This window comes from Sitophilus oryzae, unplaced genomic scaffold (genome assembly GCF_002938485.1).
Source record: "Sitophilus oryzae breed Bouriz unplaced genomic scaffold, Soryzae_2.0 scaffold_158_pilon_pilon, whole genome shotgun sequence".
In the NCBI taxonomy this organism is placed as follows: domain Eukaryota; kingdom Metazoa; phylum Arthropoda; class Insecta; order Coleoptera; family Curculionidae; genus Sitophilus; species Sitophilus oryzae.
Window position 1 is genome coordinate 1,926,913 of NW_022146269.1, and position 25,254 is coordinate 1,952,166.

General features: G+C 31.7%; 1 protein-coding gene across 2 annotated transcripts in view; it reads right to left on the reverse strand.

Moving 5' to 3' along the window:
- Nucleotides 1-1,770: 1,770 nt before the first annotated feature.
- Nucleotides 1,771-25,254, reverse strand: part of LOC115879901 — a 35,880-nt gene continuing 12,396 nt past the window's right edge. The window contains exons 3-6 of one of the 2 annotated variants that reach the window (XM_030896942.1): nucleotides 13,455-13,601; nucleotides 13,224-13,314; nucleotides 9,625-9,850; nucleotides 1,771-2,984 (exon numbers count right to left, since the gene is read on the reverse strand). In XM_030896942.1, the coding sequence (XP_030752802.1) occupies nucleotides 2,861-2,984; nucleotides 9,625-9,850; nucleotides 13,224-13,314; nucleotides 13,455-13,601 (588 nt within the window). In that variant the 3' untranslated portion in view covers nucleotides 1,771-2,860. Of the gene's footprint in view, nucleotides 2,985-9,597; nucleotides 9,851-13,223; nucleotides 13,315-13,454; nucleotides 13,602-25,254 lie in introns of both variants that reach the window. The other variant, XM_030896943.1, reaches the window with a different exon arrangement.

The window sequence follows — 25,254 nt, forward strand, 5'->3', positions numbered from 1 at the left end:
GTCGGTTTGTTCTATCTTAGCATACTTTTTATATTTAATGCAAAATACTGTATAAATTTTTATTAGATAATTATTCAACAACTTATCCTAAATGTAGGTATGCAAAATTTATGTTTTAAAGAATGCATTTGAAATTTGTTTTGGAAAGAAATAGACTATTTATTTCAAAAATGCCATCATTAATATGTATATTGCATATAGAATATGAAAATATGAATCACCACATATAAAGTAGATATTGACGATTTAAAATTTCAGAAGAAACATTTTACGGATATGATCAAGGTATGATACGTAATAAATTTGTAATTATTTATTTATTTTACTGGTTTTCAAGAAAAACATCGCCTTATATTTTTTTTAATACGTCTTCTCTGTGTTACTGTATGGATGTGAGAGCTGGACACTAGATTCACAGACCGAAAAGAGAATAGAAGCTTTCGAAATGTATGTATACAGACGGATGCTGCGAATCTCATGGGTACAAAGGATCACCAACGATGAAGTATTCCAGCGGATGCAGAAACAAAAAGAGATACTGAACACCATCAAGGAAAGAAAAATGCAATACCTGGGTAATGTGATGATGAGAGGTGGTAGATACGAAATACTGCGCCTCATAATAGAGGGCAAAGTGCAAGGGAAAAGATCAGTAGGAAGACGCCAGAACTCATGGCTAAAAGATTTAAGAAGATGGTTTAAACGCTCGTCTGTGAAAATCTTCCGGGCTGCAATTTCCAGAGCCACATTGCCATTTGGATCGGCAGGAGAGGGCGTAATACAAAGAATATTTATTTATTTTTTTGTTGTTTTTGTTTTTAAACTTATGCCAATACCCATAACGAATTTTAAGAAAGTCAAAAATGTTCAGATAAAAAACTTAAAAATGAAACCAAATAATTAAAGTTAATGATTAAACCCACTTAAAGAAATACATTTTCGTGTCCTATGCTTTTCTAAAACACCCTGTATTCTTAAATAAGTATTAAAAGATGTATTTTAGATTATGCTCTTATTGCATCCCTATACAGAGTGTCCCAGAAATAAGTGCAAGTATTTTAACTGGTAGTATAGTTCTACCCCAGAAACACGCCAATGAGGTTTTTTTCGCGAAAAAATTAGTTTGAAAATTTCACACCTCTACTTTTCAACCAATAACATGCTTTAATGTTGACTAGTTACCATGGCAACTGAAAAAATTTCCGGAAATTTTTTCGAGGCGCCACGAAACTTTAGTGGAAATTTTTTGACAGTTGAAAAGGTAAACATAAGATCTACAATCATAATGTGAATGAACTACAATGTCTATATATTGAAATATTACCCATTTGAGTTTTAGCATTTGATGTAACTAAGGTTGGTAATATTTTTTATTTAAGGAAATATGTTAGATATACCTACATATGAATTTCTTCGAAATTGCGTTTTTTTTTCTTTTAAAATTACGTTTTAAAACTAGTAATAGCTTAATGACAGAATCGCAAACAAAAATGACAAAACACATAATATGTCAAAAACATCAATACCTTGGCCAACTTAACAAATTGAAATTATTTTAAAATGTCATGTTGGATTAATATTTTTTTTCCAAATTTAGGTGTGAAATTTTCTTACCGAATACCACGCAAGCTTAAATTATTCCTGGAAATTTTCTTTCGGGCAGGAATATTTTAGGAAAATTATTTTCAAAATATTCGTGCCCTCAAAAAAATTTCCGAAAATAATTTAAGCTCTTGTGATATTATAAGTGAAAATTCTTTCTAACACCTCTTAAAATACTTGCACTTATTTCTGGGACACCCTGTATAAGCTACATCCATAAGCTGATTCTTCAGAATTTTTATTCCATAAGATAAATATTTTTTAAGCAATTGTTGACAACCCTGTATATAATACTACCGATATATGAGCAAAGAAAAATATTAGAAAAACAGTATAAAACGACAGTATAAAAATTTAGTTGAGCAACAAATTTATCAGGTTAAGTACAGATTAAAATTGCTAATAATATGAACTTCAAAAAATTCATGGGTTTACATATTTTATTAAAAAAATTAAAAAAAATTAACTGAGCTTATGCCAAACTGAAATTATCATTGTATAGATTTAATCACAAATTCCAAATACTAGGCAAGAACAATTAATTCTTATTTCTAAATACATAATCCTATTTTCTTTCTCTTTGTACAATAATTTATTTATATAAAAACTCTATATAAATTACTAAAACATTCTCACAAATAATACCATAACGTATTAAATCATTAAATTTGTTTAAAATACCATCCTTACTATTAACTTTTCAGTGTTCCTTATTATCTTTTTAATGTTCCTTATTATAGTTTTGGTATTTTAAGGCCCATTTAATTTAAAATTAATAAAACTATATTGAAAAACTTGGCATTTTTGGTGAGTGCAATTATTATGCTTTCACCAATAAATTTGTCACAAAACTAAATTTTAAGCCATCCATCTTTGAGCTTCAGGGACTTTCTCCATTTTATATACAGGGTGTACTAACTACTCTTTTAAGTACATTGGCCACAAAAGTTTCTTCAATATTTACGATTAAACTATCTTAGATGCTACGCTATAAATTTGTGCATACGGAAGAAATACAAAAGTTGATAAAATGTGCGAAATATCAAATATGTTCAGTGCGTTCTAGATTTATTTCTTAAAATATTGGAATGAGCTATTTTATATAGATATTATAGTATATTAGAATATCAGATCTAGCAATAATTAATAAATAGCTATGTAATTAACGTTGAGTCGATACTTGATTTGCTCTAAGTCTAACAAATTAAAGTAGTAATAAGAAATATTAATTTACAATAGAAAATTAAAAAAAAAACGCTTATTCCATGGTGTTATACTGGACATTTTTTACTTTAAAATACCTAAATACTCCGTATCCTGTGACAGTTGCTAAAGCAGCTATAGCTAGCGTTGAGCCCACTGCAATTGGTGCTGTTTCACTCCTGTAAAATTAAAACGATAATAAGACGAGGTTAATGAAAACTAAAAACATTTTAATTTATAAATAATCAATTCATATAATTTTATTATATTATAGTAACTCCTCTTTGATATATAAAATCCTTAAGTGACTGACATACTGATTAATCACGATCCTGCTCAAACCACTCAACGTAAGAAGCTCAATTTTGGCATACAGGTTGATTCTAGGGTGTAGAGGTTCGATAAGAAGGGATTTTTCGAAATTCCAGTTCCAAGGGGGTGAAAGCACCCCTCAAATATTACAATATTTGAGGGGTGCTGAACTGAAGAATCTGGAAAACTTCATCCGTAAATTGGAATGGCTGTCCTCTAACGGTCTAAGACAATCGAAAAATTTCCTCAGAACTGACGACCGAGAAAAATCAAAGGTTTTCCTTGATTTAAGTAAAAACAATCTTCGGATTGTCACGGGGTTTCTAACAGGACACTGTCTCCCCAACAAACACCTCAGTACGCTGAAGCTGAGAAACAACAGCGAATGCAGATTCTGTGGGGAAAATGGGGAAACATCAGAACACCTTATCACTGAATGCGCCGAGACGACGACCATTCGTGCCATGAACTGCTTTGGTACGGCTGATGTCGAGGATGGAGAGCTGGCCTCTGTAGAGCCGTCTCAGATACTGGCTTTTGTTAAAGCCCTGAGACTGTATGATGAATGGAATGGGAACTCAAGAAACGGGAACACACAATAGATCTATAAGGTCGCGGTGATTAACTCCCCTCCGAAACATTCTACATAACTTTTTTAATTTTTCAGTTAAGAAAACGAGATTTGGTATGTTAGAATATGGATATTTTTTCAATCCCGACATCCCGGGATTGTCTTTTATTTAATCCCGGGATTGTCGGGATTCATCATTACATTTTTTCCTTAATTTAAATCGTACACAAGTCTTTCATGATAGTACAATATACGCTTATGAACAACACTGAATGTATGGCAACAATGTACCTTATATTTTCCCTCGTGGGGTCACTTCTATCATCGGTCCTAAGTTACCTCTACTCTCCCACAGAAAATGAAACGGAAGGATTATTTCAAAGAAAATTTCTCTATCTTTTATTGATAAAGAAAAATGTATCCCTTAAAGATAAATTAAAAGAGGCCTTAGAAAAAAACACAAAACCTCAAAAAACTGTAATTAGATATGATAACATCGATTTACCTAAAATAATATTCCGGGAGATGGAATTCTTCGAAAATGGAGCTGACCGAGGTTTCCACTTGCAGTTAGCCTATGACATGCTGATGACTATTCCTCCAACGAGTGTGGAATCAGAAAGGACCTTTTCTATTGCTGGAATATTGTGCAGTAAAATCAGATCTAGTTTGAGTGATAATACTCTTGATCAGCTTGTTTTTTAAGAATTTTTTTCAAAAAATAAGTTTAGATCCTCATCTTTGTTACTGCATAAGTTGTTATTTTAGTTTCTTAGTACTTAGTATTTTAGTATCTTACATAATCCTGTGTTATGCTGTGTTTGTTCGTTTGGTTATGTAAATTAAATAAAAAATGTATATTTTAGTTCCTTTTAATGTTTTTTTTTGTTAAATAAACTTATATGTTATGTTGTTTTGTAATGGGGATGACGTTTAATTTATATTAATGTTTTTTTTTGTTCAATAAAATTTTGTTAAGAAAGAAGATATAATATAGTTTCAACGTAGTTAATTTTTTGTGAATCCCGGAACCAATCCCGGGATCCCGGGATCAAAAAATTATAATCCCGAAATCCCGGGATTGAAAATTTCTTTCGGGATTGAATGCCCTAGCTTAAACTGCTTGACGTTTAAAGCTGACTTTGGCAAACGGATTGACTGTGGGGTGTAGAGGTTCGATAAGGAGGGGTTTCTCGAATCTCAAATTCCAAGAGGGTGAAAACGCCCCTCAAATAATATTACAATATTTGTTATTTAAAAAACGGTTAGTCTTTCGGGAAAACGCTTGGACAGGTATAATTTATTTGTTTTTTTTACATATTTTGAAATTTTTAAAAAATCATACAGGGTGTTCCAAAAAGTTGGGTAAATTCTTAACCACGATTCTGCTTAAACTGCTTGACGTAAAAAGCTTATTTTTGGCAAACGGATTTTTCGAAAGTCAAATTCCGAGATGAAACTACCTCTACTACTCTACTACTATATTTCGAGATGAAACTACCCCTCAAATATTACCAAGTTATATAATAATATCGTCATATTGTTTTTTTTTCATGCTGACATAAATGTGAGAAAATTTTATCCAGTTTGTATGTTAATGGAAATTCTTGCTTTGTTATCATTACCATTACAAATGATTAATTCGACGCGAACGAAGTCGCTGGTACACACTAGTAATATAATAAAACTAGCGTGTACCAGCGACTTCGTTCGCGTCGAATTATCTAATCATTTGTAATGGTGATGATAAAGCAAAGCAAGAATTTCCATTAACATACAAACTTATTAGGCGATATTATTATATAACTTGGTAATATTTGAGGGGTAATTTCATCTCGTTGGAATTTGACTTTCGAAAAATCCGTTTGCCAAAAATAAGCTTTTTACGTCAAGCAGTTTAAGCAGAATCGTGGTTAAGAAATTACCCAACTTTTTGGAACACCTGTATGATTTTTTAAAAAATTTCAAAATATGTAAAAAATCCAAATAAATTATGCTTGTCCAAGCGTTTTCTCGAAAGACTAACCGTAATTAACAAATATTGTAATATTTGAGAGGCGTTTTCACCCTCTTGGAATTTGAGATTCGAGAAACCCCTCCTTATCGAACCTCTACACCCCACAGTCAATCCGTTTGTTAAAAATCAGTTTAAGCAGAATCGTGATTACTCAATGGTCATATTTTATGAAACACCCTGTATATATAAATTTATACAAAAATCTTAAAATATGTAAAACAACAAAATAAAATATACGTGTTTAAGAGTTTTTCCGAAAAACTCACCGGTTTTTAAATAAAAAATATTTTAATATTTGAGGGATAGTTTCACCCCCTTAGAATTCGAGTTTCGAACGATCCCTTCTTATCGAACCTCTACACCCCAAGTCAATCTGTTTTCCAACAGCTTTTTACGTCAAGCGCTTTAAGCAAGATCGTGATTAATCAATGACCAGATTTTTTGAAACACCCTGTATACATTTTTAAAAAATCTTAAAATATGTAAAAAACAAAATAAAATATACGTGTTTAAGCGTTTCTTCGGAAACTTGACCGTTTTTTAAACAAAAAAATATTGTAATATTTGAGGGGTGGTTTCACCCTCTTGGAACTGGAATTTCGAAAAATCCCTTCTTACTATCCCTTCCTCTACACCCTAGAATCAACCTGTATGCCAAAATTGAGCTTCTTACGTTGAGTGGTTTGAGCAGGATCGTGATTAATCAGTATGTCAGTCACGTAAGGATTTTATATATTAGTATAGATAGATAGTAAGTACGCTTTTAAAATGTTAATTTAATATGCCTTATATGAGTTAAGGCTTACTGCACGTACAGGCAAAGAAAATAAAGTCCTGCTACTCTGGGTGCCTGCTCACCACGGGATAGAAGGCAATGAAAAAGCAAATGATCTGGCTAGGAAGGGAGCAAGGAGCGAACACTCCACTAACTGGACCAGAACCGTTCTGTTTTCCGAACGGGAACCAACTGAAAGCAGAACTGAAGAATCTGGAAAACTTCATCCGTAAATTGGAATGGCTGTCCTCTAACGGTCTAAGACAATCGAAAAATTTCCTCAGAACTGACGACCGAGAAAAATCAAAGGTTTTCCTTGATTTAAGTAAAAACAATCTTCGGATTGTCACGGGGTTTCTAACAGGACACTGTCTCCCCAACAAACACCTCAGTACGCTGAAGCTGAGAAACAACAGCGAATGCAGATTCTGTGGGGAAAATGGGAAACATCAGAACACCTTATCACTGAATGCGCCGAGACGACGACCATTCGTGCCATGAACTGCTTTGGTACGGCTGATGTCGAGGATGGAGCTGGCTGGCCTCTGTAGAGCCGTCTCAGATACTGGCTTTTGTTAAAGCCCTGAGACTGTATGATGAATGGAATGGGAACTCAAGAAACGGGAACACACAATAGATCTATAAGGTCGCGGTGATTAACTCCCCTCCGAAACATTCTACATAACTTTTTTAATTTTTCAGTTAAGAAAACGAGATTTGGTATGTTAGAATATGACATAAATTGGGATTGGTTGACGTATTCAATTGTTTTCGGTACTTCCTGTTTCACCGGAAATGACTACAACTTTTGATTTTTAAATGGCACCCTCGGTATTTTTTTTCTTTATTTGATAGAAAATAACACTCTGAATAGAATGGCATATCATAATATGTCAACTTTTGACATTTTCGTATATGATTTATTTGGAATTGTCACTTGCGGTTCGTAACGAAAATTTGACTTGAAATACCAAGTGTGTGGTATCAAATTATTCCCAAAAAAATGCTTTTTCCAATTATGCTAATGAGCCACCCTCGTTCTATTTGAAAAAATTGAGATATGATTAAAAATATGATTTGATGAGCATTTTCTAACTGGCCAGGACAAAACACTAAAAACATTAGACGATCAAATCTATTTTTCCAAAGGTTAATAAAATTAGTGTTTTTAACATAGCCATGGCACTCTAGATTAAATTTTAAAATACGGTTTTTTATTAAGCGAAAATGTCAAAAGTTGACATATGATACGTCATTCTATTCAGAATGTCATTTTCTATCGAATAGGGTGTCATTCGAGGGTGCCATTTAAAAATCAAAAGTTGTAGTCATTTCCGGTGAAACAGGAAGTGACTAAAAACAATTGAATACGTCAATAAATCCTAATTTATGTCATATACTAACATACCAAATCTCGTTTTTTTATCTGAAAAAATAAAAAAGTTATAGGGGGTGAGCCACTTTTGAGACGCACCCGGTATTTATGGATAGGGGAATCCACTTTTAACAGGGTGCCAATCAAAAAGTTGCCGCAAATAGGGGTTGCCAAGGTTCAAAGTTTTTCCTCCTACCGTTGATTGACGAAATAAGAAGATGTGCAGTGCAACCTTATGGGCGATTTCGTGGCACAAAATCATATACCTATAACTAAATATACTCAGCGTTTCCAATTTAACCCCGTGTGCTGTTTCCGTGCCGTAAGAAAAAGACAACATAACTCAGCTCCATATTAATGCTGCATAAGTCTATTTCACCCGGATATCGATTGAACTACGATTGCGCCAAACTCCGATTGATTGTTGTTTTAGTTCTGTTTGGATTACTTTTTATTAATGCGCGTAAACGAGTGATTTAGACATATACTATTTTTTGATATTTTTCCAACTCCATGATAATGTGTTGTAAATAATAAAAATATAAATAAAATTGAAGGTTAGGTGAAATGTCAGTCAACCACTTCCCTTTAAAAACACCGACCAATGAAAACTTCTTCAGGTAAGGCATGCACAGTTAAATGAATATCCGGGTGAAACAGACTTATGCAAAATTCCATTTTTTTTTCACTGTTTGGGCTTCACTTTTTAGAGATTAGGCTGAGTATATTTAGTTATATGTATATGCACAAAACCTGTCCGAGATGTAGCTGGCGATACCGTCAGCCTGTCCGAGATTTAGTTTAGCTCTGCGCCGCTGCGCGCTGATAGTCGTTGACAGTTCAGCGGCTAAAGAATACTGTACCATAGTTCTGCTTTCAGTCGACAGAGTTAGTGGTTGCCGGAGACAGTGCTGCCAGAACTACTGATTAATCCGTAGATTTACGGATTTTTATCATTAAACAATTTAACATAATATTATATGATTAAAGAAAGAACGGCGTCAGAAATGGCTTGGAAATGAAGATCGCTGTTATTTTATATGTAACATATTATGGTAAATGTCTAATCGTCATTTCCAAGCCAACTAAACGACTTTTTTCGATCATACGATATATTTAATACCTATAAAAATATTTTTGTTGTTTATTCTATGTTTAACACGAATACGTTTTCAGTACATAAATATAGATTTTTCATCCAAAGATATTTTTATCAAACGTATTATCTTTAGCTATTAACTTAAAGTATTAGAGATATACACATTTTAATATGATAAGACTGTCGCTTTCAGTTCCACACCGTCTTCGATATGCCTTCTCTGGCTGAATTAGAGAAAATAAGTGTTTTATGCGTTGGCCGCAAAACGATTGGTGTCTCCATCGTACACCACTTGAGGCACTAGAGACGTAAGAGGAAATCAAATCAGCCTTGTCACTAATTCAGCCATTAGGTTGCGTATCTTCCCAATTTTTTCAATCAACGCTACTACCTAGTTTATATGGGTCCGGCAAAAATGCGTCTTACATCTAATAAAAACTTTCTAAAATATGAAATTATTGTTTTTCTTCGTTTTTTTTTTAAATAGAACCGCTAAAAATTCTAAAATTCTTTAAATGCAAAAAATATTCATTTTTTAATTCTCCATCTAACACAGAGATAATAACAAAGTGTTCTACGTAATGTTCATCTACGTAAGTTTAACAAATATAATATTTTCTTGGGCTTATAGCTATTAACTTACTTCTTTATTTAAGTAAATAAAACTTGCCTAAAGCTCCTTTGAGATTTACACTCGAACGGCGTAGAGAAATTTTCACTGCGATACATAAAAGCCTGGACCTGAAGCAGCCTCAGGAGTAGCGATCCATGCACATTTTTCGGAGGATGATCGGCCTCGTCGGTTTCCAAAGGAATACTCACGCGAGGGCACAAGTAAGATTTGCCCACCGGGGTGGGTATCAACATTTTACTGCTGTAGAGTTTAAGAGTATTATCTAAAAAGGAAGAATAGTTGTAAAAATATATTCTGAAATAATGACAAACTTCAATTTAGGCGTCTGAATAGAATAGTAGAAAAAGTATGTCCAAAGGGTCAGGGAATATTTCGACAAACGACCTCCAAATAAAATCAAATAATTAATTTGCAAAAAATTCAATTTACCTGTGAAAGAGATAGACAACAACTGTCACTATCATGTATCTTTTCGTTGGACAGACTTTACAGTTTTTTACAGTTAAAGAAATCAGATACCTTATGCAAGAATAAATTACACAAAAAAGATATTAAACTGGTAAAGTTCATATTTTAATCGACCCTTATACTAGATCAGAAGAATTAAGGAGTAAGAACTAATGAAATAAAAATCATATTATAGAGTGTTCGCACTTCTATGTTACTTAGACTACTATTACACTCTCAAATTTCTTTCTCAAAGATTTTAATTAACAAATGTTTTATGTAGAATTAGACAGTGTAATGTGTGATTTTATAAAAAAATTGTATATTAACACTGACAAATTTTTCATAAAATATATTTTATAAAAGATCTTTGACAAAGAAATTTTATAGTTTAATACCCGCATTAGTATACCTATATTATGTGCCAAATGATCGAAAAAAACGGTACCAAAAACGCCAGGGAATGACAGTCGATGATAATTTTGGCGAAGTCAAGCCCTAGACGTCAATTTCTTGGTTTGGTTTGTATTGTTTGGTATTGTGCTTCCCGAGCCGTTTTTGATGTCGTTTTTTTTTCGATTTTACAGGGTGGCACCTCTCATACACCGCGGAGGCTCCAAGGAGAACGACAGTTTGTATTGAAATGAAATTTCGTGAGCATATATAGGTTAATTCAGAGCACTTTATAAAAATATTAAGAGTTCTACAGGGTGTACCCAAAAAAAAGTTACATATCAAAGTTGTGTTTTTTGTAATGAAACACCCTATATATACATATGATTTTCGAATTCTGGGAGAAAAATAAAGATGAGTTTTATAAGAGAAGTATATGATTAAAATGTAAGGTTTTTGACAATATAACATTTTCTAGAAACAAAGAACAATTTTTAAATTGTTCTTTTTTTTTGCACAAAATTTTCTGTGAAGACTTATTAAAAGCTACCTGAATTGGAATTTGCCCGGTATAGCCTAATATGTAGTTAAATTAACTATTGTACTTTAAATCAAATTAAAACTTGATCCATAAAGTTTGGTTTGGCTGTGTTTATATCTACTAGTGGGTAAATGAATTTGTAGAAATATTACGAATTTTTTTGGAACTTTAGTTTCGGAGATATTAATTTAATCGGACATTTTTAAAAAAAATAATTTTATTTTTCAGAAACTATTAGAGACAGAGTTTACCAAAAATGCTTTTTATATCTACTAGCGAGTAAAAGAATTTCTAGATATATTACGAATTTTTTTGAACTTTGGTTTCGGAGATATTAATTTAATCGGACATTTTTAAAAAAAATTAATTTTATTTTTCAGAAACTATTAGAGACAGAGTTTACCAAAAATGCTTTTTATATCTACTAGCGGGTAAAAGAATTTCTAGATATATTACGAATTTTTTGGAACTTTAGTTTCGGAGATAAAAATTTAATCGGACCTTTTTAAAAAAAATTATTTTATTTTTCAGAATCTATTAGGGACAGAGTTTACCAAAAATCCTTTTATAACTACTAGTGGGTAAATGAATTTCTAGATACCTATATTACGACTTTTCTTGGAACTTTAGTTTCGGAGATATTAATTTAATCGGACATTTTTAAAAAAAATAATTTTATTTTTCAGGAACTATTAGGGACAGAGTTTACCAAAAATGCTTTTTATAACTACTAGTGCAGGCTGAGACAAAATTAATATTCAACATTGGTCACCTTTAAAAGCATGTTACTCCCTTATTTTAAAAGGAACACCCAGTATATTATTCCGATATTCAATGGAGAATTCATGTGTCAAATTACTATTAAGGTTGCCTACCCCTCACACAATGATTTTCCTAGATATTTTCATTTACATGATTTGATCTGAGTAGATATTTATTATTTGATAAAATCTAGGTGGCTGGTGATACGTCTGACGTTACTTCAACATAGCTGTCTAATTAGTCTAACTTTAACAACTAGTTATAATTTTGTGTCAGTTAAAACAAAAAAAAATCTCAGAAATATGCCGAAAATGTAAACTTATCCTACATCAGAGAGGATTGATATGAATCTAGGTGAATACAGTGTGCATTGTGCATACACCAATTAATAGAATACTTAAATGCTCCTGATTTTATCTAGTCGGGTTTTTTTTATGGGGATATGTTAAAGACAGTTTTTACAAAACTCGGCCAACTAGTGTCGACAACATGAGAGAAATTATAGTAGCTGCTTTTCGAGGTAGAACTCCACATATGCCTTCTAAAATGAAAAGATCCTCATAAAAAGACAATCATTTTATGCAGTTAACAAGAAAGGAAGCATTTTGAGCATTTGATTTCATCTAGCTAATTTTTGTCGCATAATTATAGGTTTACATCTAAGTTTAATTCTGTAATAATTAAAATATGATCTAAACGTGTATCTGTTTATTAAACTTGAGTATTTTACTCTACAATCTTTAATTTTTGTTAAATTAACAAAAGGTATATCATACAGCCACCTAGATTTTTCAAATAATAAAGATTTACTGACGCAAAATCATACAAATTAAAATATCTGTGGAAATCTTTGTGTGAGGGGTAGGCAACCTTAGTAATATTTTGAAGATATATAAATTCCCTATTGAACACCCAAAAAAATATACTGGGTGTTCCATTTAAAATAAAGGAGTAACTTGCTTTTAAAAGTGATTAATGTTCCATATTAATTTTGTCTCACCCTGTATAACTTTTCGGGTCAAATTTCAATTTGGTTTAACATACAATGGTTACTGTAATTCAATATCAGGCTATACAAAGTCAACTAAAATTTAGGTAGCTGTTATCGGAATTTAAAATTTATTCTTCATTTTTACAAAATGTGAAATATGTCAAAATCCTTAGATTTTAGGTATATGCTTCTTTAATAAAACTCACATTTATTTTTTTCCTAGAATCTGAAAATCAATTAATATATAGGGTGTTCCATTAGAAAAAAACGAGGAAAAAACACAACTTTGATGTGTAACTTTTTGGGGGGCACCCTGTATAATTCTGTATATTTTTATAAAATGCTTTCAGTTAACCTACATATGCTGCCGAAATTTCATTTCGATATAAACTACCGTTCTACTTGGAGCTTTCGCGGCGTATGAGAGGCGCCACCCTGTATATACGTTTTATAATGAAATACCGTTTTAAATAAATAAGATTATTCAATTATGTTATATACCTCGAGTTTTGATTCCATTAAATTTATCATTATCGATAATGCTTACTGTTAGTTCGACATTGGACAAGTACCAGTGATCTCCACCAGGAGTCTAAAAAAATTAAATAAAACATTAGAAACTATAGTATACTAGAACATAAATACTAGACAATAAAAAAAAGTTTAAAATAAATTTCTGGTAAGTACCTATAAAAATAATATTTTCATATCTAAATCTATTAATATACAAACCTTATCAAATGTTAGCGCTAAACTATAACCAGTCCATCCTATATTCATCTTAACAGTATCTTCTTTGGCACAGTTTCCAGTAACCATAGCGTTTTCTGGGATAAAGGAATCGGCTTGTTCTTCCAGTCCATGAAGTAGAAAGTTAACCTGTAATCAACACTTGTCAATTCAGAAATCTAGGACAAAACAGGACAAGTATTCATTAAATCGTAATACCGGGTCCAGACCACGGCGACAAAAAGTAAACACGATTTTGAGACAAAAACAAGACAAACATGCGACAAAAAATGGGGAATTCTGGCACGACAAACTTGAGACAAATTGTCCACACCGCAAGGACAAAAGTACAACAAACTCAAAATTGCGAATGAGTTTTATTAACCATATGTGATTTCACTGGTCTCCTACTGCTGGCAGCAGCGCCGACAACTTGTCGTCAAATATACGAACAAAACATTGACACTTTGATCTTTACCAATACGAGACGGGACATTGAAAAGTCTCCGAATTTTGAAACAAAACAAAAATGAGACAAAAATGTCACAGAAATGTTGTCTGCTTGGTCTGGACCCGGCATAACATTGCATGACGAGTTAATCTTACTGCGGTTAGTAACTGTTTTAATATTATCTTCTAAAGTGTTAATATAGCATACCTAAATGTCTACCTAAATTGGCTATATTATTTTGTGTCATAAAATGTGTGGATATATCGAAAAAATGCAATTTTTAAATTTAAACAAATTTATATTTATTTCATTATTATATTCTTGATAATACAGAAATATCCTAAATTTTTACAAAAAATAGCCTTGATATTTTATATTAGAAACAATATTTTTATGTGTTTTTCTAATCTTAAATTATTATTAACATTTTCTTGCTAGCGCCAAGAATAAAATAAAAATTTTAAATATTAAAAACCAATCATCTCTATTATCAAAATCAAATCTCCTACATATATATAGCTGATATATGTAAAATAATAAATACAAAACAGAGAAAACAGTATTGCAAAAACTCAAAACATATATTCAACTTTGTATAAAAAATGTATAAACAACAACTAAAAATAAAACCAGAAATATTTGGATAAATCACGTTTGTTCTATTCTATTTTTATGTCCACCTACACCAATATGACCTATTTTTTAGTATATTCAATATAAAACTAAAAACTGTTTGCGGTCGAAAATACTATATTTCAGTTAAATAATAAAAAGGACTGAAAATTGAGCAATAAAAAAGATTGAAATGTGCTCAGCATGTAAAAACCATACCATATTGTGGTATACTGATGCTTCCAAAACCAAAGCAGGCACAGGGATAGGATTATTTGGGTCGAAACCTAAATACTACGAACCAATTGGCACCTACCCCAGCATCCAAATCTACGCTAGAGAAAGCTGACAATTTATCCTAGATAGAAACTTTCGAAATCATGAAATAGCCATCTTATCCGATAGTAAAGCAACATTAAAAGCGATCAACTCAGTAACCATCAATTCGAAGTTGGTCAAAGAATGTCTAGAGAAGCTGAATAAATTAGGCAAAGAAAATAAAGTTCTCCTACTCTGAGCGCCCGCTCACCAAGGGATAGAAAGCAATGAACAAGCAAACGATCTGGCTAGAAAAAGGGCGAACACTCCCACTAACTGGACCAGAACCGTTCTGCTTCCCAAGTGGAAACCAACTTAAAGCGAAACTGAAGAATCTGGGAAACTCCATCCGTAACCTGGAATGGGAATCATCCCACGGTCTAAGTCACTCGAAAAAGTTCCTCAAAACTTACGACCGAGAAAAATCAAAGATTTTCCTTGATTTAAGTAAAAACAATCTTCGGATTGTTACGGGTTTGTAACAGGGCACTCAGGTCTCCTCAACGAACACCATAGTAGATTGAAGCTGAGAATCAACGGCGAATGCAGATTCTGTGGAGGAAATGGGGAAACATCAGAACACCTTATCACTGAGTGCAACGACAACCGTTCGTACCATAAACTTTGGTACGGCTGATGTCGAAGATGGAGAGGTGACCTCTGTGGAGCCGTCTCAGATTCTGGCTTTTGTCAACGCCCTGAGACTGTATGATGAGTTATAACTCGTTCTAACTCAAGAAAGGGGAACACACAATAGACTTGTAAGGTCATGGTGATGAACCCACTCCTAAACATTCTACATCTTATCGGCAAGGACAAAGAGACCGTTGTAATACCAATATGAGTCCAGGAATATCAGAAAGAAATCAACAAACTACACCACGATATCCCCTACAGAAGAACATATATGGAGTAATCAATATTAAGCACAATATACAATGGTCGGTACCGTCTCGCATCAGCGTCATAAAGGAGTTGGCACTATATTGATTTTGTTCTGTCCCATTCCATTTAATATGCCCAGTACCCTACTCGGGTAGAGGTCGATGAACTGACAATACAAGAATCATCGGAAATCTATGAATGGTCCAGAGTCAGTACTGGGAATACCCAAATGTATAACCCATAGTGCAGTAAAACTCTGGAATAGAGAAAAGCAAACCGTCCAGAGAAACAGACAAGGGCACAGGCGCAGCAAGGCCTTCATATATTGACTTAATTCTAAAACCAAAAAAGAACTGGTAATGCTCAGCAGGGATAAAGTGCAGATCACAATACGTCTCTTGACAGGACAGATGGCTGTCAAGTGTTACTTGAACAAGCTCAACCTATATCAAGAAAGTCTTTGTTGCAAACTCTGCGGTACATATCGTGAAACAGCGGAGCACATAATATGTCACTGAGAAACTCTGGATGGCAAGCGACACTTCTTATTCGGGAAGGCAAAGTTCGAACCGAAGGATCCTATCAAGTTCCAATCCTATCAATAACCTGCACAAATAAAGTTCAGTTTAATTATTGTTTTTAAAGAATCGTCAGCCTTGATTAATCCGAGTAAAGTGCCAATATCCACTATACCACTATATGTATAATTCAACAACATAGCTAGAATACATTTAATAGTTGCATTCTTGTAAAGAAATACGTTTTCATTTATTACTAAAATACTATTAGATGTCGAATGTCGACTATAACGCATGAATAAACCTCTACTTTAAATGATCGTACATTGCATGATTTCTGAAGAAACTCTTTACGAATAAATTATGATTAATGTAGGTAGTAGGCACGGGGGTGTCACTTGTATGGGAAAACAGGCAACAGTCAAAATTAAACGTGCCAGGACCAACGACGAAGAAAGCAACATCTGCCAGCAAATACGTTTTTCTGCCAGGCATTGGCTTTCTTTGTCACTCACATTGCTTAAATCATGATACCGGGGCCATTTTGTCAACAAAGAAGCTGGCCGGGCTGTCCTGGCAAGTGATATAAAACAATTTTGCTTTTTTACAATATTAAATTACCATTTGGATGTATTTAATGCGATTATTCAGTTAACTGGTAAGTCAGAAATTACACACAAATACTTTATTCGTAAATACAACTAAGATGTAAACAAAACAATTTTTGTATTTTTAGATTTCAACTTTTGCAAAGACCCGCCGATAGAACTTGCCTGGCAGCGTACCTGTTTAACTAGACGTATTATTTCCTGATAATAATATCAAAACACGTAAGTACCTCTATAATTTATGATGAAAAATGATTTTGATTATGTTTTATATTATTTAAATACTTTCTAACCTCAAATAATAGTAAGATCTTTGTTTATATCGCACAGCCCGTTCAAAACTGTATTGTCTTCAAAAAATGTTTACAAAACAAACAATTATTAAAAAAACAATGTCCTTTTAATCTGATTTATACCTCAGAAGGATGCCAGTAAAATTTTATTAAATCAACATTATATTATTTGGCCGTTAATATGCAAAAAGGAGCATATTGCCTTAACTTAAATTTTCTTTTACTTCTCCTGACAATATTCTCTATATTCTCTATTTTGAGTTAGTAAACTTTTTGAACGGATGTGCGATATATAAAATACATAATATATCCAAGGGTATGATCTGATAAAAGTATTTTTTGATGCATTTTTTGGTTGTTTATGCACGTTGGCTTGGTTTATGTTTTATTCAGCTTATATTTATTTGGTATAACAGTTTTTTTTGCCTTTGGAATGACATGCATTGAGGCTAGATAGTGTTTCATTAGATCATTAAAGGAATTTAAATTAGCATATATTTTTTGTCATATTAGTGTGTTATCATGATATAGGTAGTTGTATCATAGTGCTTTATGCATGTTATTTACCTATTATATACTTATGTAATGTATTATCAGTAAATAGATGATAACATACTACTAAAATGTCTTTTTAATAGTATGTTTATCTTTCCAATTCACTAGTTATTTGCAAAATGTATTTTGAACTAATTTAAGTCATTAATTGATCATCTTTCTTTTCAGGTTCAGGATATTCTTTTTCATTGTTAAAAAAAATATATATATTTCAATATTATTGTAATATAAATCGCAGCTCTAAAAAATAAATGATATTGTTTACTAATGTGTAATTTATTTACTATGAATTTTCTCTGAAAATAATAAGTCTTTAATAATATCATTGATTTGCTGTGTAAAGTTAATAGACATATTTTTTAATACATTAAATTATATTAAAGTAATAAAAAATATGTTTATTAACTGTAAACAGTAAGTCAGTAATACTTATAAAAATATTTTTTTTAAAATTTCCCCTCTTTTAAGCCCCGCCCCTCCAATTCCCCTCAATTTCGCTAGTACTGCCAGGCGACACCAGGTGGCGTCTGTTTCCATTTTTTAACATGAAGTTAGCATTTCTTTAATGTACCTATTCTCTGGTAGTAGGTAAGTATGTGTAAATTGAAGTTATTTTAAAGTAACAGTAAAGTATGTTAAGTTAAATTTATAGCACAGAATGTTATAGCTGTATACAAGTTATAAATATACGAATGCAAAAAGTTGAGAAGGTGACTAACAAAAACATATTTTTTAGTATTTGGTTTCTTTGGAAGCTATCTGGTTATAGGTACAGTGTCAATAAAGTCCAAATCATATACAGGGTGTTTCAAAAAACTTGTGCCATCTCTCGTGGGAAAAATTCCTCATGTAAAAATAAGACTTATTTTTCATATCAAAATAGGTCCGATTCTGCTTTCTTTCGTATCTACAGGGTGTTAAAGTCTTAATATTTTTTCGATTTATTATAATTTTCTTCCAAGTACTTTTAGCGTTTCGAATAAAATTTTGAGGGTAAAAGTTACTATAAATGCGACATATTTTAAAGCTAAAAAAGTGTCCACATATTCACCAGGGACGTACATATGGGTTACCACTGGAATATTTTTCTAAAAAAAGCATGTACGCCACTGACTTTTATTTCTCTTTTTAGCGAAATAGTGTAAACAGTTTAATACTGATTAAAAGTTGTCTCTTGATATTGTTTCGATTTCGGCCTCCTTGATGAGACAAACGCAATTTTATTAATTTGCTTTGATCCAAATCTAATAGCAATAACCTTTAAAAAAAGTTTAAAATCATTAACTTGCAAAAGTTTAAAATCATTAACTTGCAAAAGTTTTAAATAAGTACTCATTGTACTATATATATATATATATATATATATATATATATATATATATATATATATATATATATATATATATATATATATAGCAGAAAGTAGTCTCGACTGACTAGTGAGAAAGAAAATCTGGGATTTAGTGGGGTTGCAGTCGGAAGGGTTTGACAAAGAATTAATACACTTTGTTAATTGTCAAGCTTTCGGAATTTATTTATTCCTTCCTCAGGACATTAACGTGGTACAAGAAAATACCTTCATAAAAACTACATTAAACATGGTTTGTGTTGATAACTCCACCGTGAAAGCATCGCTGACCAGTCAACCACAAGGACTCTTGTAAGGCGGTTAAGCCGCCAAATATAAGTTAGAACATTAGAATAATTAGGAGATGTTAGAAATTTTTAAATTAAAGAATTTTTTGCGTCTCAATCCGAAGCGTGGAGGCGCAAAACAACTGACTAAAAAAAGGTCAAAAAAGTAAAAAGTAAAGGTCAGTTGTCAGTATAAAGGTCAGTGTGGTCAGTATATATATATATATATATATATATATATATATATATATATATATATATATATATATATATATATATATATATATATATATATATATATATATATATATATATATATATATATATATATATTATATATATATATATATATATATATATATATATATATATATATTAATAATAAATTATTTTTTATTTAAAATTGTTCTATGTTAAACTAATAGTAATAATATTTAATAATAAATTAGGTGAAATGTATAATTTATTAATTTTATTTTTTTTTTAAACTAATAGTAATAATATTTAATAATAAATTAGGTGAAATGTATAATTTATTAATTTTATTTTTTTTTTAAACTAATAGTAATAATATTTAATAATAAATTAGGTGAAATGTATAATTTATTAATTTTATTTTTTTTAATTTATTATCTAATTGTGATTAATGAAATTGCGTTTATCTTTAATCAAGTGATAACTTTAAAAGATAACAATTAATTGACATTAAACGGCCTACCCAATTTTGATGTTAAAAGAAAAAAAGTCAATGCGCACATGTTTTTTTTGAAAAATATTCCAGTGATAACCCATATGCACGTCCCTGATAAATTTATTGACACTTTTTTAGCATTAAAAGACGTCGCATTTTTAGTAACTTTTACCCTCAAAATTTCATTCGAAATGCTAAAAGTACTTGGAAGAAAATTATAATAAATCGAAAAAATATTAAGACATTAAAACTCTGCAGAATCGGGCCTATGTTGATATAAAAATAAGTCTTATTTTTACATGAGGTATCTCCCCACGAGAGATGGCACATGTTTTTTGAAACACCCTGTATTATAGATATTTTGATTACTAATTATATTGTTGCCCTCGAGTATCTGTCAAATTTAGTATTTAAATATATAGTTAAAAAATGCATTTCATAAAGAATTTTGAAAAGTTTTATTTGAAAAAGATTACAGCCATCGGGATAAAAAAATATTTCTGGTAATTTTTAGCCAATATTAGCGGTTTCTCATGGTAGAAGCAAAAATAACTGATGATAATCCGTTTGTCTCTGAGTCCAATATTTGTCTAGAGTTCTTTTTAACTTTCTTACTACTATGGAGGACTTTATTTTTAAAGAAAATTTAAAACTTGAATTGAGTAATTAGAGAAAAAAATTACCCAATTTTAACTTCTAAAAATAATCAATTTATTTAAAATATTTAACTTATAATAATCTATTTTCACCATATAAACTGACTGACAAAAGTGACAAAATGTCTTCAGTTAATATGTACCTATTAAATTTAGCTTCAGCTGCGATAAACGGCTGCTATTGGTTAAAAATAACGAAGAAAAATTCACCTATAGATGCCACAAAAATAAACCCAATTTTTAGTCATTAAACAATGTTGCCTATACAAAAAACGCATTCTGTATGTATTGTAATATATTATTATAACGTTCGTAACATAATATTTCTATTAGGATTGGTTAAAAAATACTTTAAACTTAAGTAATTAAGAAAGAAAATATAAAATACGCGTTAACTGAAGGTCAATTCAGCACGACATGTCAAAATGTATAACAGATTTATTTGTTTTTAATTCACTGTGTAAAAATTACAATATTTACATGAAGGACAGAGCCAGTGGCCCAAAATTAGGTTACTTCTGTATGCCGCCTTGACCCGATAGAGTGGGGCTCGGAGATTCTAGAGATGGCGAACCTTTTTGGAGAGAGGTATAGGTCAAATTTTTTATCACTTTTTAGTACTAGCTCGTGGGTCACTATTACTAGCCCATTTGGAACATAGTTAAGTTTTAAAAAATAACTGAATATTTTTAAAACTAAACATCTTACATTTTATTTGATATTTTGCAAACACTTTTGCATTATTTCGTCGTCATTTGCGTAACTTGTCATTGCTTTTGTGTCAATGCAGAGCTTGAAAAATAAAAGTAGGATATAAATTATCCACACAAATTAGAAAATCTAAATAAACCAGCGCAAACAAACCCAAGTAGCATCTATCTGACTTCGAACTAAATCTGACCTGAAGCGACGTCAGACTTTGTGCAAATTTATGTCGGGTGCTGGTGATACGACCCGTGACGTCGCTTTCCTATTAAAAGCGACGTCGTTCGATCCGAGTCGGTAAATCCAACGATCTGTCGACGTACAAAATAACAACGTACCATTTTTATTAATTTCCCAACGTCGTTCCCACGTTGGCTTGCACAACGTACATATACTTGAACTAGCCCGACGTCTACCCGTTGTTCGAATAGGATACGTCCCACTGATAATCCCTAAAGTAACGTCCAATTATATTTTGTTGTATTTTATGTTCATATTTATAACCTAATTTACGTATCTCTATTTACGTCCGTAAATACAACCCATTAAGTAGCATTTGCGGCCTAATGAACATCATGAACATAACCTAATAAAAAGTTTTTGTAAACAAACTTAATTTTTTTTATTAAGCCTAAAAAAACACTAAAAAGGCATTTAGCCATTCATCTACAATTTACAGAAAGCTAATAAATAAAATAATAATAGTAGTAGTGATGTCTTGCCTCCACCCACGAATGCTTTTTATCCGGAAGAGATGCTGCATCACACTGGTGCATCTTAATTTCATTTTTTAGCTTAGGAAACCAGCAGACCCCATCTTCCTCCCACATGTGAGGTACTGGTTCCAATTCTTATAAATTTTGTATATATACTATCTTAAAAAAGTGGCTGCCCATTTTTTTTAAGGAGAAAACAAAAACTAAAATATAGTTGCACAAATCCACAAATCACTGATACGCAAAGTGAGGTTACGTGGCGTACGTTGGAATTATATACGTCATAATACGATTGCCGGTCGTCCGGTTTGATGACTTCGGTCGTGTGAGACGACTTATGTTGGAGACCCGGTCGGAATTGGTATATTGGTAGTTCATATTAAGTCGGACACAGGAATCCGCCATTCTTAATAAGTATCCGATTGTCAGCCATTTTAAAATCGTTTTTGTTTTTAAAATTTATATTCACATTCCGATTTCTAGAATAATATTGATAAGGTTGAGTTTGGGGGAACCACAGTACAGTTTTATGATTAAACCAGCTAGAAAATAAAAAAAATATTTTGCGAGTTGCTTTTTTATAGATATTTTTATTTCATAAATCTACCTAATTTTGAAGGTGCTCGTTGTTTTCCGGAGTATTTTAATCAGATATATAAAAAAAAAGTGACATCCGTTGACGAAACTGATGTCTGGATGAATGATTCAGAATTATTATAATATGAAATTAGATAGGCACTTATATACCTATAGTTATATTAGAGGAGTTATTATGAATCCATTTGTAATTAGGTAGTTTGGTTAGGTTTTTCTGTATTTTTGGTAGCGAATATGAAACCAGAAGTAACGTAGTAAGTGCTTAGCGACGAATTTTAAGTGACTAAAATCCAACGTAATATGACGTTGGTAATTGGTAGAATTACATTCCCTATTAGGTCAGATACCGACGTCGAGGCGACCCATCATATTATCTCTGTTACACCTCATACAAATGAAAATTATTCATAATATCAATACATAGTTTATTAACGTAGTTTTCATGTAGTTAATGAACGGGAGAAGACGTAGTTTTTGAAGAAAAACTACACGTAGTTATTCAGGTAAATTACGTCTTAATTAACTACTTCCGAACCCTGGTCGTCAGGCGGTCGAACCGACGTTAGTACCCGATGTCGGGTTTATTGAACGCGACGTATACCCGACGTTAGATAACGTCCAAATGCTACTTGGGAATCGTTGCTTAGCAATCGTGAGAAAAGCGACGCTTACAAGTTATCTTTGTATATTAAAAAATAACAAGACAAACCTATTTAATACATTAAGAATAAATCATCTTTACGAATAAATTAACAATACGAATGATAGCAATACGAAGTAATATGAATAATGTAATGCGAACATTCTCACTTACGAAAGCAAAGTAAAAGTTATATATGTTACAGTGAAAGTCGGAAATTCAGTGATTGTTAACATTCACTAGGAAATGCTAGCAATTACGTATTGGACCAGTGAATGTGGTATTTTAAAGAGATTTGTCGACTTTTCCTAGTAATTTCTAACATTCACTATACATATAGTGAAAATAACGTTTACTAAAGGTTGCCAGTAAAAGTTATTCTATTGTACAGGGCGAGTGTGGCAAGAAAAAATGTTGGTGGAAAGAACAATAAAATTTTAAAAATATTGGATCACCTCAATATTCAAGCTTCAAGCTGATCCACATATCAACTACAATTTACTTCTTTAGAATATTTATTAAAAATTATAGAAAATAACGACACATAACATTCATAAACATATACCAACATAAGATTACTTATTGGTACAAGTTTTCTTATTGGTACAAGTTCGTGGACAAAATAAAGTATGCCCGAATTTCCTTCAATGGGAGTTATCCGTTTTTTCAAACCCGCTACATCAAGCATATCAAAACGTAAAAAAAAAAATTCATAATCACTAGGTTCCTTAATATATTTTTCTCTTGCATGTTTAACTTTGGTATGACTTCATTATATTGCAAAAATGAAAAACAAGCACACAAGCACTATTACATTTTTGAGAGTGCCTTAGTTTACCTTAATTTTCCACAGAAAATTTATTCCATAGGAAAAATACCGCACAGCACTTTTTACAACGATAACAAAACAATTATACATAACCACAAACAAAGCGAATTTACGCCAGATGTCTGTCAACGTTGCCAAGGTTTACCCCAATTTAATGTTATCCTTATATTGCCTATAATTCAGCTTATCGTTATTTATCCTTATATTTTACAACATGTGGCAGCCGCGCTAACTGAATCTTTCAAAGAGGGGGGTGACAGTAAACCGGAAACTGTGCCGGAAAATTGGAGACAGTTGTGGCGCGGTTCTACCCAGGCAGAAAGCATGGCCTTCTAGACTGTCCTAGACAAAAATCTGAATATTTCTATATGATTTCTGTCAATTTCTGCTACGGAACATTTTTATGCACGTCGGCGTCCTGTTCTTTTGTCTTTTGTCTGTGTGTCAACGTCAGCTCCCGGCCTCTGGCAAGGTCGGGCGCCATTTTAATTTTTGCCGTTTAGATTTGATTGGAAGTTTGTTTCTGATATTTCGGCTGAAATTTATAAGTACAAAGATGTTTTTTGATATAAAGTTCCTTGTTAACACTTTAATAAAGTATATATGATATTAATTACATGAAGAAAATGATGAAATCGACGTTTCGGCGTGTAGCAGGTATGGGCCATATTATAGGTAAAAATAGGTAATATATTAACTGTTTTTATATTTTTTTAGCTTTAAACCCAAGGATCTTGGGATATTCTTTCAAGGATTTTTCCGTATCTCTACTTTAAAGACTGATCGGTGATTTTGAGCAATTGAAAGCAAGTTATACAAGGTAAATTATGATTATTGAACTATTATTAGCCTACGTTAAATTTCTACAAGATGAACAGAAATGCGTAATTACATATCACATAGGTACCTATTATGTATTTTCATAGCAATAATGCTATAAATCTATGTATGTAGATTATTTTTAAAATACAAATGAGGTATTAGATGTATATGTATCATATTTTTTATTCATTTTATTTTCATTCAAGTCCTGTTTGATTTAATTCACAAAAGTCTTATGTAGGTACCTATATTTATATTTTTTACATATTTTT